Source organism: Neltuma alba, unplaced genomic scaffold (genome assembly GCF_004799145.2).
Source record: "Neltuma alba isolate B1F8T4 unplaced genomic scaffold, ASM479914v2 tig00008135_pilon, whole genome shotgun sequence".
Classification (NCBI taxonomy): domain Eukaryota; kingdom Viridiplantae; phylum Streptophyta; class Magnoliopsida; order Fabales; family Fabaceae; genus Neltuma; species Neltuma alba.
Window position 1 is genome coordinate 5166 of NW_021634956.1, and position 12939 is coordinate 18104.

At 34.2% G+C, this 12939-nt stretch overlaps 1 protein-coding gene across 1 annotated transcript; it reads right to left on the reverse strand.

The window, feature by feature from the left end:
* Positions 1-2169: 2169 nt before the first annotated feature.
* LOC114753771 (glycosyltransferase BC10-like) lies at positions 2170-12614 on the reverse strand. The gene is made up of 11 exons (XM_028942481.1): positions 12511-12614; positions 6183-6552; positions 5215-5313; positions 4915-5015; positions 4741-4812; positions 4529-4619; positions 4055-4135; positions 3082-3144; positions 2856-2978; positions 2483-2521; positions 2170-2298 (listed from the first exon to the last, which is right to left on the reverse strand). The coding sequence occupies exons 1-11, from the start codon at positions 12612-12614 to the stop codon at positions 2170-2172; spliced, it is 1272 nt and encodes a 423-aa protein (XP_028798314.1).
* Between the last annotated feature and the right edge of the window lie 325 nt (positions 12615-12939).

Consider the following 12939-nt stretch of genomic DNA (forward strand, 5'->3'; position numbering starts at 1 on the left):
TTTCTTGTTTTGAAAATGATTTTTTGTTTTTAAAAACAGAAAAACAAAAAAAACTTGTTTGGTAAGTTGTTTTTAGTTGATTGTTTTAAAAAACAAAAAAGGGTTAATACAAATTTTAGTCCCTCAAATTTGGGCCCAATTTGGTATTAGCCCCTGAAATTTAAAACGTGTGGTATTAGTCCTTTAAATTATGTCCGTTTCAGACCGTTGGTCCTTGACATCTTGGCACCGTTAAATTTTGCTGACGTGGCGTTAACACCGTTAAACTGATGAGTTGGCATATGACCTGGACATGATATTGGTCCCTCAACTTTGGAGTCATTTTGCTATTGGTCCCTGAAATTTAAAACCTATGGTATTGGTCCCTCAAATTATATGTTTCTGGCCTTTGGTCTCTAATAGCTGTAGGCCCTCCTCTTTTTATTTGTTCCTGTAGAACCCTCTGCTTTGCCCTTATCTGGTCTCGGCGGCTCTGGTGGCTTGCTAGTCGTGCCTGCCTTTTTGTTGGAGTTGTCGGTGAGGTTCTTGTTGCTTCTTCTCAAGCTTCTTACTCTGGTGATGGGCATCTCTTTTTTCTTGGGAGGTTCATCATCATTTGTACTAAAAGAAGATGGCTTCAATGGGAGTGGTTTTGTATCTAAAGCCAACTTCTTCTTCTGATGAACTGTTAAGTCACCCTTTTGGCCAAAGGTAGCAAAGGAGGTAGAAGGTTAGGATAAGAATGCACTGTGTTTCCTCCACACTAATATAAGAGCAGAAGCTCTGTGTTTTGACAAAAGTGAATCCCAGATTGTATAGATTCTCTTCGCCCATAGCCTTCCATTGCTCATGCCACATCATCAAGCTTTAGTTGCCAAGTCAAATGCCATATCATAGGTTAACAAAGTTAGAGCCAACTCAGACAAATTTGACGGCCTAAAACTATCAAGAACCAATGGCCAAAAACAGATATAATTTGAGGGACCAATACCATTTATTTTAAATTTCAGGGACCAATACCAAAATGACCTCAAATTTAAGGGACTAATACCATGTCCAGGTCATATGCCACCTACATGCCAACTCATCAATTAACGGTGTTAACGCCACGTTAGCAAAATTTAACGGTGCCAAGATGTCAGGGACTAACGGTCTGAAACGGATATAATTTGAGGGACCAATACGACACGTTTTTAATTTCAGGGACCAATACCAAATTGTACCCAAATTTGAGGGACCAAAATTTGTATTAACCCAACAAAAAACAATAACATATTTTTAAAAACAAAAAAACCAAAAAAACTTTTATATGTTTTTCTATTTTTGTTTTTGTGTTTTTTATTTTTTGTTTTGAAAAGTTTTGAGAAATCTTTTTCTCTTTTTACTTACTATCCACTACTTATTATTACCAACGGTAATTATCACCTACCAAGTATAGTTTTCTATGTTTTTTTTTCAAACATGATTTTTTAAAATTATGATCCAAACAAATTCTTTTATATTTTGTTTTCAAAACTTGTTCTAAAAAACAATTTTATAAAATTGTTTTGAGAACAAGAAAACAAAGAATAAAAACAAACAAGCCCTTAATATCTACCATCGTGAGTGAATCTAATACCCAGAATCTTAAATTGATCAAACATCTTCCTTGATTTAATGATGACTTGGATCTTTAAAATATCAGACGTGATCATAAAATGATAATAATTGATGTGGTAAATTAATTAGTCGTCGTTGTTCAACAATAACGAGAGTAAGTATCAGCTTGTAATTCTGGTTAAAAAAAAAAAGTATCAGCTTTTAATTTTACAGTGTGCCAAAATTCTTGCTAAATGCCAATAACACTTCAAGCAATTAGAAGATCAAAACTTCTCCCTCCTTGGTGAAAGCCCAGAGCTTCTCAACTTCCAGTGAAGCCTAAAATGTTTGAAAATAAAACCATCCAAAGTTTAAAACCAGAACTCCAAAACATCCATCCATCCATCCATCATCCACACAAGCTCATCAGTTTTGTCAATCCAAAGCTCAATCACATTCTCTCGTCTCCCTGCGAAAAGTTCATTCACTTTTGCCTCTGGACTTTGTGTCATCCTTGTGAGTGATCCATATGTGCTAGAGCCAAGGGGAGACAGGGCATGCGCCACGTGACCAAATAATCAATTTATATATTTTACCAAAACGAAAATACTCCTAGAATGTTGTAAAGTTAGAGAAAAGCTTTAGCAATTTTTCCTGTGTTTCTGGATAGAACTTCCTCGCAAACAGATAACAAGGTCGTTGTAAACCGTTCCATATGCACGGTGTAATCACCAATGTTCTCTGCAAATCACCCCCAATTCCACTATCAACACCAGCAATGTTGGTATATATATTGACAAGTTAATTTATGTTTAATTGCATGTTTGGTTACCAAAACCATGGTTCTAATGGTCTTTGACATGGAATCAAATGCGTACTAACATAAAGAAAACCATGTGAGATTTTATATGACTTAGCTTCTTACCTGTGCGTCACTTGTGTAATGCGGACATTCTGTCACAGACTGCATTCAGTGAACCAGATAATGTCATATTAAGATTGTAAGCAAGTGTTTATGGCTAGGAGAGGAAGCTAAAACTCCAAATACGTGAAATACGATTCTCTCCAGGGTAAATTTAAAATTTTCACTTTCTTTTTTATCTATCATTTTTTCCCACAGCTGACAGAAGCTCAGAGATTGTCAAAATAGGATCAACGGGGAACTGCTGCCCACATTAGAGGGTATGATTCAAGCTGCTTCCTTTAATGATTACACCAGAAGAACAGTTTTCTTTCACTTTTCCACTCAAAACTGCCGAGTCTAACTAAAGAAAGAGAGTAAGGTGTATGTTACGCACTGAAATCTTCACAAGGAGGTCGTGAGTGATATCCACGGCTGCAAATGATCTTGGATGCCATTTTCCTTCAGACCAATCAACATACGTTACCGACCAATTTGCAATTCCACCAGGATCAATCATCTGAACATACACCAAGTAAATCAGCAACAAGATTAGAAAAGAAAGGAGAGAATGCTTTGTATGCTGCAGTGAATACAAACACGGTAAAGTTCTGAGCACTGACATGAAAAAAGGTTTGAAGGTAATGCTCATCAGCATAGCAGTTGCGTCCTCCCTCCATATTTGGCTGCAGAAGTTTAAAACATGAGTGTAAAGCTTGTAAGGGAAATTTCTAGACTTGCAGATTTCTTTCTTCCAAGTAACGGGTAAAGAAATACTCCTCCCAACCCTTAATGTAGGACCTAGTTAGAAAGTTAATGTTAGTCTTATATATAAGATTTATTTCATATGTTTATCAATTTTCTTTTCCAAATTAATCATATTAATATTCTCCCAATAATAATCATGTAAGAGAGGGAGGGAGAGAATTAAGGAAGATGCCTAGAGTATTTTAGAAAAAACTTACCGTATCAATTAATTTAACTAATATCCTTAATTTACTCAAATTATTAATTAGGTTCTACTTTAAGGACCGGAGGAGTATTATAAACAAGCAAAGTGAAGATATAAACTCATATATACTTCTCTGGAGACACAAAGAAAGAAATAAATATTAACCCATTTGTAGCTAAACAACAGAAGAGAATTACATAAGGAAGATAAGTTGTCATCTTCAAAAGCTAAAGAAAACAACACAAAAAACTTTTCGGTTGTTGAATGTAAGATATATACATTTATATACATATATATATGGTTATGTATAAATCCTCCGCAAAATTAATATTCTGCATATTCCAGGAAACTTCAGGATATTCTGCTCTAACTGCATGCTTTCTAAAGTGTTTTGTTTTATGAAGTTAGAATTTTGTTTCCAAGGGAAAGTATAGACTACGGAGAATAGTTACAGCGAAATGAATCAGAGTGGTTCAGGGTTGCCCTAAGCTCTCATTTCATCAAGTAATCAATAAAATATATTTTAGGTCCACCCAATATGGCTTTTAACGGAGGTAATAGGATAACTGCATATTGAATCAAATAATCGATTCAACCAGAAACCACATAAGCTTCAAGCAAGTGATTCGTTTGAAACATTATACCCTGCAATAATGCTTAAATTTTGTGAAGTAGAGATTATCAGCCATCACTATTATCGCATGCCGCCGCTTCAATGAGAACCACTGCAGTACAAATATGATCCAGGTTAGTTAAAAAAGAAAGTGATCTCCAACATGTGTACATTTCTCAAAGAAGAACCACATTTTGATCCAAATCTGAAATATCAGACAAGAGTAGATTGTCTGCTAAAATCTTGCGCCACAAAGCTGGGTGTGAATGGAAGGTAATTCAATAGTTTTTTTGGCCGAGGGATGGTTTCCATGTTATAAAGAGGCAAAGACCCTTTTCATAAATGAAGTCAACAACATTCTTTCAACACACAGATCCCCATGAAACTACATACAAAAAGATAACGTTTACCAAAAGTACCTATACTATGAACTTGAAAAAAATTACATCCATGTGGACACTAGAAGTTTAAATCAGGCAGCTCTCAACATCAACAGAAGTTATACCTGTGAACCCTTTCGGAAATCCTTTATCTCTACTTCAGGAAGCATGTGTTCAATATACCTTCCATTTCCATGAGGACCAGGGTCCACAAAGCTTTTGTTTTTGGCCATGAAAAGGAAGAAAAATAGAGACAGGTTAGACTGGATTTCCACAAAAGAATTCAGCAAGGGAAACTTCTCATGATACGAGAGAAACTTATTTTACAATGTCTTACCAGTCAAGAAAGCTGACATTTGCATACAACAAGTAGTTGTACACAAATTCAAAGTGACGCACAGGTACACAGCTGAAATACAAATGAGAAGATATAACTAAATAGAATGAATCCCTTAAACAAATCACGACTCAACAACAAGAAGAAGAAATTAAAAAAATACATATAAAACACCTTTCAGATAGCAGGACAAAATGTTGGTTATCAGGGTCTAGAAGTCCATTCGCCAAAAGTCTCCTTTCAGCTTCAACCATGGAAATTCTTCCCCAGGCTACCTGTAAAATTCTGGTATCAAGACATGATCGCATTTGTATGAAATTCTGTAACACCATTCAAGTTATACTAAGCACTTGATAAAAATTATACACATCCTGTCATATCAACTGGCGGACTTCAAACTTAGTAATTATAGTTTTGATTTTTCACAGAGCAACTGACAATTTGGATATTCAAATATTGTATGCTGCCCCATACCGATTCACTGTGAATGTCTCGACCAACAAAATAACGGCTGACATGCGTTGGTTTTTCCTTTGATGCATGCACATAAACTGAGAATCTGCCTTCATGGCCCTGCATTTTGATATAAGTAGAGTTCAAAATTGTATTTATCATGTCCAAAATTAAGACGAAATGCTATTTAGTAATTACGGGCAAATGTTACAGTCTTTAATGTCTCATTAAAAAAAAAAAAAAAAGCGGTTGTCATACCAGTATGTGATATGCTCACTAAAAGTAAATCCATCCTATCTATCACTGCAATGTCACACACTAGAGCTTGCCACCCAATTCAAAACAAACACTTTTACAGTGAAGAACGATCATTATTAGTGCTTTCATGTTAAAGAACTTGATTTATGTTATTCCTATCCCTGCAATAATGAGGCAGACATGATACTCAAGGAAAGGGGGGATGATGCAAAGAAAAACGTTTTGCAAATAAGTTGGCTAAACCTCTATTCTTTTAATTCTTTCAAGACAGTAAACAAAAGCATATAAAAATGTGTAAGAACATCGCCCTACATAAAGATTATTTACTAGATATAGAGGTTAAGGAGCGAAATTAGTGGTATCAACCCTACACGAGAGGTAGCCAAATGAATACGGTAGCAAGACCTTGGAAAAATCTGTTTCATAAATTTAAAATGAGTTGACAGAGTTAGTGATGCACCAAAAGAGATCCATTGTAGCTCATGAAGTGCTTAACTCCATTCTCATAGCAAGTTTGCTACATAACCGAAACAAGTTAAGATATGACTGAAATTTACACCTACGAATAAAAATGCCGAAACTATATCTGCTGGAGAATCCACAGATGCAGTTTATTTGATAGAGCTACGGAGAAACTTAGGGAAAGGGAAAATCAAATATAGCAGTCATACTAATAAATAATAATAGAAAGAAGACATGAAAGAAAACTCAACGGACTAATGATTCCATACTTGAAAGAATGCGTGCCAGAGCTTCTCGAAAGGCAATGTACCCGGAGTCAAAAACAGAAAAGCAATCTTAGGGTTCTTTGTATGGACAGGTGGAGTCTTCAGAAGTTCCTTGACAACAACCTTAGATTCAGTTTCAGAATCAGTCAATTCACGGGTAGCCACCCCTTCATATGCTCCACAAGCTTCAGAGTCAAACAAAAAGCATGATGCAGAACTTCTTGGTAGATAAAAATAAACAGCAGTCAGAAAAATGCTCGCTACAGAAACCAATAAGATAGTCCATATAGGCCTCTTTATCTGTGATCGCTTTCTTGTCCCAAACATGATCAGAAGATCACTTATGCGTTGTGGCCATGCAAGTAAGTGATTTCTTTGTTTAAAACAAATCAGCAACTTCTCCAGACATCTCTCAATTTTTACATTCAACACAATTTGGCTGTCATGCTACCTAAGACAGAGTAAATCAAACATTATTAAACTATCAGCAGATGAGGAAGTGAAGAACTCACATGCATAAAGCTTCAGGAACATGTTAGGGAAATGCGAAATGAGAGGCATAAATTCTAATCAGAGGGTAATCAAATAACATACAATTCACAACCATCACTGAGATGTAAGCTTCCTAATGAACAAAGAACATGCATTGATGCCATTGCTGTCAAAATAAAATTCCGCGAAAAGTTGAACATCCTTTCGCAAAGTGTTACAGAACATAGAAGAGCTCATCAAAGACTCGATCGAATTGAAACCAAGAAGTAAGAACCTCTCCCTCAAAAAGAAGCCAGTAAGCTAAAAGATCAATTCACTCTGAATGAGCATCACCAGTCTTTTCCCTGTTTTCCTGAACACAATCGGATTTTCATGTGCCCTCGATTCGACGTATGAAATATGAATTGTAAACGCCAAACCAGTCATGAACATTGAACAGTGTCAAGTCCGCATTTTACGCAAATTATCACATTTTTCCCACAGAAGGCCACCCGTTTTTATCTCATAACATGAAGAACGTTTCGGACAATGGTACGAAACAGGAATGGATCCTCACAGAAACTGGTTTGCGGATGGAGACAGCGACGTCTCAGATTATATAACAACAGAGCCCAAAGGATCGAATCCGTGACAACAACGAAACGGATAAGCACAATACATTAAATCACACAATCATCAACCACTTTGCCAATGAAGGAATAAAAACAAGTGAGAAGCCAAATTCAAACGACAATGACGTTCAGGGATAGTGTGGATACCTGTGATCCAATGCAGGGGGATCGAAGAACTGAAATTAAAAAGGAAACAAAAAAATGATATGAATGTGATGGCCGCATATGAGGATCCGAAAAAATAAAAGGAAAGATAGGGAAGTGGTGAAAGGGAAAGAGGGTTTCACAGTTGTGTGAGAAAATGCAGCAAAAGAGAGTATAGAGATTGGAGGAGTGGTGGTGAAGGAAGAAGGATGGGAATGGGAGGTACGTTGGTCTGTTTGTTGCGTGACGCAGGGTTGTCAAAGGAATAGAAAAGAGAGGAGAAATTTGTGGGCCTTTTGCCACGTCATTCGACAAAATGCTCCCAATTTACCTCATTCTCGACTCTCCACGGTACGGCGCATTAATTTTTAATTCTGTCTTTTACTCATTTCTGGGACCGTATCCTCGTACGGTCTTTTTTAATGCTTACTTGCTTACTCATTATTTGTCAAAAATTGGAAATCTTGTGATGGCCAACACAAAAGGCTAAAACTAAAGATCATGTAATTTTAATGAAATTTCGATGATATTTTATTATTTTTAGATTTTTCTTAAAATTTTTACTTCCAAATTCTGTCATTCTACGTGCACTGTGCAGTGTGACCTCATTCTTCCTAAAAGGCTAAAACAAGTTTATTTCGTGAGGCATTAAAAATTTACTACATCCGGAAACCGACCATTATTATGGTGATATGTCGTGATAAAGGCCGATTTTCTTTCCTTGATTTTGTAAATGAATGCCTATTTTAAATACCATTTTTATTGGAGTACCTACTTTCTACATAATGTGATTTTATTTGAATTTATTTTGTATACAAAATTTATTTCATTTTATGCAATCCCAATTAAAAATGTATAAAAATTTATATATCGATAGTCCCGTGTTTATTTTGATGCAACATTAATAGGTTTTTTTAATGTTGCGCTTTTACACTCTTTCTTGGCCATATTTTAATTCATCCGACGAAATTGATGTGAGAAAGAAGTATAATTTTCACCTTTTATATATATTGCCTAATGATTTTCACCTTATATATAACATATTGTCGTGATATATTTATGTAGGCAAAAAATTATAGTAATATATTTATGTCAGGAAAAAATATAAGAAAAATTGGTAAAAAAATTCCTGTTTAAAAATTTAATATGACCTGAATTTGCATGCATGTGAGTGTGATATGTGAGTACAATATATCTTTAATTATATGCAAATGATTTTTATATTAATGATTGTTGCGCATTATTAATGGTGTGTTGTACTCACATATTATAATTACACTTGTTTAAATTTATATCCTTTTAGTCAATTAAATTTTTAAATAAGAACCTTTTTTACCAATTTTTTCAAAAATATAACACGACAAGACCAAGGCTGCCTGCTGATGGAGTAAATCGTAAATCCTTCACCCCCATGGCTGAGTTTTATTCTCGTAGAAAGAAGTCAAGAAAATATCACCAGAGGACAATAAAAACTGTCACAGAATAAAATTAATTTGATTCCAGATCTACACGAGGTGGAATAAAATAACTAAAAAAATCAAAATTGGACTCGTTACCTTTTATCCAATTTAATTTCACGTAGAAATTAATTGAGATGAATATTCTCCTTTATTAAATATCATCAGAAAAGATTGCACAGTTTTCCGTTTTTCTATTTCGTTCCCAAAAATCTACGGGCAATTACCTAAAATGTGGTAATATTTTTGGAATCTGATTAACTTGCTGAACTGTATCTAATTGTTAAAATATATTTTAAAAATAATCACCAATAATTAACATGTCATTGGTTTATAGTTGCATTGTAAACTATCTCTTATATTTATAATCGGAGTTAATATCTTATTCTGTTAATATTCCATCGAAGGTTAACAGACAGATTTGCTTCTTCCACCGCGAATTCATACGTTTTTCTTTTTACGTTTTACATTATTTCATTATCCCAAAAAAAAAGAAGCCCCTTTTTATTACCTGTTACGATCGATGTTTTCATTATGCATAATATAAAAAACAAATCAAATAACACGCCTTCATCTTCCCAATTATTCTTGGCTATGTTGATCACGTAGTTAAAGTGACACATTCAAATCTAGATATTTATTGAGTATATTATGTTTCACAATAATAAATTATTTGTATGTTAATGATAATGGGTCCGTCAATTGATTAGCAGTAACTGATTTGATTGGAACCGTTGCCAAGAGAGCTAAGTACGCGCTGCAAATTAACACGTGCCGATAACAAATGGTTTCTTATTGTCTCAATAAAGTAAAAGTTAAATTGAAAATATGCTAGGATTATCGCTACTGTTCGGAAAAAAAAAAATCCGAGCATTTGTATCTCACTAAAACATAAGAGTGTTTATGAGGTCCAGTAGCCTGGTATACCCGTCTAAGCTCAGCAAAAAAATGTCCTGCCCAGCCCAAAGAAAAAAAAAGGACATTGTTAGCCTGGGCTATTCATGAACAGGGCTGGGTCGCGGGCACGACATGCAGCGCTGTCTATTTGGCCCTACTTGAAATATATATAATTATTTATATTATAATATATATTTTTTCAGAATTATAATATATATAGTGTAATATTAATATACTATATTACATTATTCTTCATTACACAAAAGGAACATTTCTCCCTTATATTATTAGCTTTATATTTTTAAAGTTCTAGTTTTTTCAAAAAAAAAAAAACATACCATTTTTTTTAACTTTTTTAAATTATCTTGCTGTGTCCTATGATTGTCTTTTAACTTTTATATGTTGATATTACTTCATATATCATGAAATGATACTAATTATACCAATTTGAATGTAATATATAGATCTCTATAAATTATATTAAACTATAAGGTAATGATATAATTGAACATGTTAATATAGCTTGTATTTTTTTATATGTTTTGTTATTTTCTCAACTTTGTGGTGGTTGATGCAAATCATTTGGACTTTAAGATTTTAATTACATTTTTTTATTGTCTTGTTTTTAATAAATTATGGATATTATTAAATTCTTAAAGCATGGATATCTGTTAAGACATACGGCAGTTTTATGACTCAAGTTATAAATTTGGGCAAGAAAACCTTGCTCTGTCCAACCTGCAATAGCCCAACCCAAAATAACACGGGCTTCTACTAGGCAGGGCGAGGCACCGAACTGCATTTTGCAGCCCACTAATCCTTCGAGCAGGGCATCAGGCAGGGATCCTGTCCTGCCCAGCCCTACCCATGCACACCCCCTACTAAAATGGGCAGAGCGGACAAAAAATGTCAATGAGTCCATCCTTAAAAGCCAGAAAAACGAGGTTGTGAAATTTTAATAAAAATAATAATACTTTCTATTCTAATTATAAAACCTCATTTATAAATTATAAATAAGGTCTTATAATTAGGATTGAATGTAGTCTGTAAGATAAAAAGAGTAATAAAAATTAAATAAAAACTTTTAATTCAACTTTTTCAGTTTTTTTTTAATCAGGCTTATTAAAATTTTTTCCTCCTTTCATTCCATCATACCAAATACTGTACACCCTAAAATGGTAAGTTCTGTTCGCCAAAAAAAAAAGAGAGTTAATATAATTTTTGTCTTTTAAATTTGTCCTCATTTTGGTTTTAGTTCATTAAGTTTTAAACCATACATTTTGGTCTCTTAAGAGGCAAAATGATCTAAATTTTTATTGGATTATACTCCTCCGGTCCTTATTATAAGACCCAATTTGACTTTTTATTTGGTCCTAATTATAAGACCCAATCCATTTTGTCTCTTATATTTATGCATTTTTTTCCAAGATAATCCTTCTAATAATGATAGTTTTAGCCAATATACTTAATTAGTAAGGATATTTTAGGAATGACAACACTTATTTATTATAAATAACCAACTTAACTTACTTCCTTAATCTCCTCAAATAAGTCAATTGGGTCTTATAATTAGGACCGGAGGAGTAGTATCTAATGTTTAAATGAGGAGAAACTTAAAAGATCAAAACCCATAATTTAAAACTCAAGAAACTAAAACTAAAATAAGAGTAAATCTAAAGAACTAAAATTTGTCTTAACAAAAAAAATATATAGCAAGTTCTGGTGAGGTAAACCAGATGCCTTCTAATTACTGGGGAGTTTTTGGATCTAGGTAGGGACTAGAGAGGCGTTCTGGTATCTTGTGTATGTATAATACCACCTCTAGTCCTAATTATACGGTATTATTTATAATTTATAAATAAGATCTTATAATTAAGATTAGAGGTAGTATATGACGTTTCTTGGGCCACTTGAAAAAAACAAAAAAAAAGTAAAGAAAAGATAAGCATACATTGACATTTTCGTTGGGCCGCCAAATTAACACAGCCACGGAACAAATATTGTTAGAAAAATCGGAGGCAATGTAACATAAAATACTATATTATTAAATAAAAAATGGGAAAGGCTCCCACCGCATTGTGTCCAACAGCATTTATTATCTTGAATATAATGGTCTCAAATAAAAAAATATCCATGGGTAGAAAAAAAACTATTAATTTATTCTAAATATTGGCTTATTTATTAGTGGAATCGGTTAAAAATTAAATTTGATTTTATATGGTAAATAGATATGACTGTATAAATAAATTTCATAATATGTCATAATTGATTATTTTGTAGCCAAAAAGGATGGCCCCCTGTCCAATTAAAATGTCTCTTAAAAGTTCATAAATCCTTCTTATGAATTTAATTTTTGATAACGAGAAACAATGTGGCTTAAAAATATGCCACGGTAACAGATAAGGCGACGAAGAATTGCCTACGTGGCAGCACTGAAACCCAATAGTTGAGTTCCCGGGAGGATCCAGATTGATTTTTGGGAAAATTTCACTGAAGGACCGCTGAAGGCAATTAATTTCCAATAGCCCCCAAAACAATCTGACAAGCCACTGCAGGACCATGGGGGTGAATTGATATTAATTTCAAAACTAAAAAGACAGTGTTGCCCCTCAAACTATTACTCTGAAATTTGAAGTCTTCTCTCTCTCTCTCTCTCAACTCCCGATATCTGAAGCCCCTCTCGCTCACTCTCTAAAAATTCCAGTTCATGCAGTGAAGGAGATCGTTCACCTCACTGTCGCTACTGTTGTGCTGAGGAAAGATTTTGCCATCGTCATTGCTCTGCTGCGGAGAGCCTTCGTTGTCGCCCTTGCTCTAGCAACGAGAGCCTCCATCACCGCTCTTGCAAGTGTTGGACGAGAGCCTTTTGTGTAGATATGAAGCTGGTTAAACTAGAAAAGCTTGCAGGAACGCGAACTCTACATGAATTTATTGCTGAATACAGTTTGTTTTTATTTTAATAAACAGCTATTTTTGTGTACATATGAACCTCAATATGTATTTTTGGAATGGTTCACGAAGTGGCTATGACAATCCGTGAGTTGAAATCTATTTTGTATGGCTATGAATAGATGGAGAATTTCATGATGGTACTTAGAGGTAAACTGCCCTAAGTACTGAACTGAAACTAGCTAGCAACTATATAAATGTGTGAACAAA

Bases quoted from the DNA above. Each gene is read 5' to 3' on its own strand.
- LOC114753771 (XM_028942481.1), bottom strand. From the start codon at position 12,614: ATGGAGGCTCTCGTTGCTAGAGCAAGGGCGACAACGAAGGCTCTCCGC. The intron at 5,314-6,182 runs GTATGGAATCAT...ATCAAAATGCAG, and splicing joins TCTGGCACGCATTCTTTCAA to GGCCATGAAGGCAGATTCTC. The intron at 4,813-4,914 runs GTGTTTTATATG...TTTGTATTTCAG, and splicing joins TTTGTCCTGCTATCTGAAAG to CTGTGTACCTGTGCGTCACT.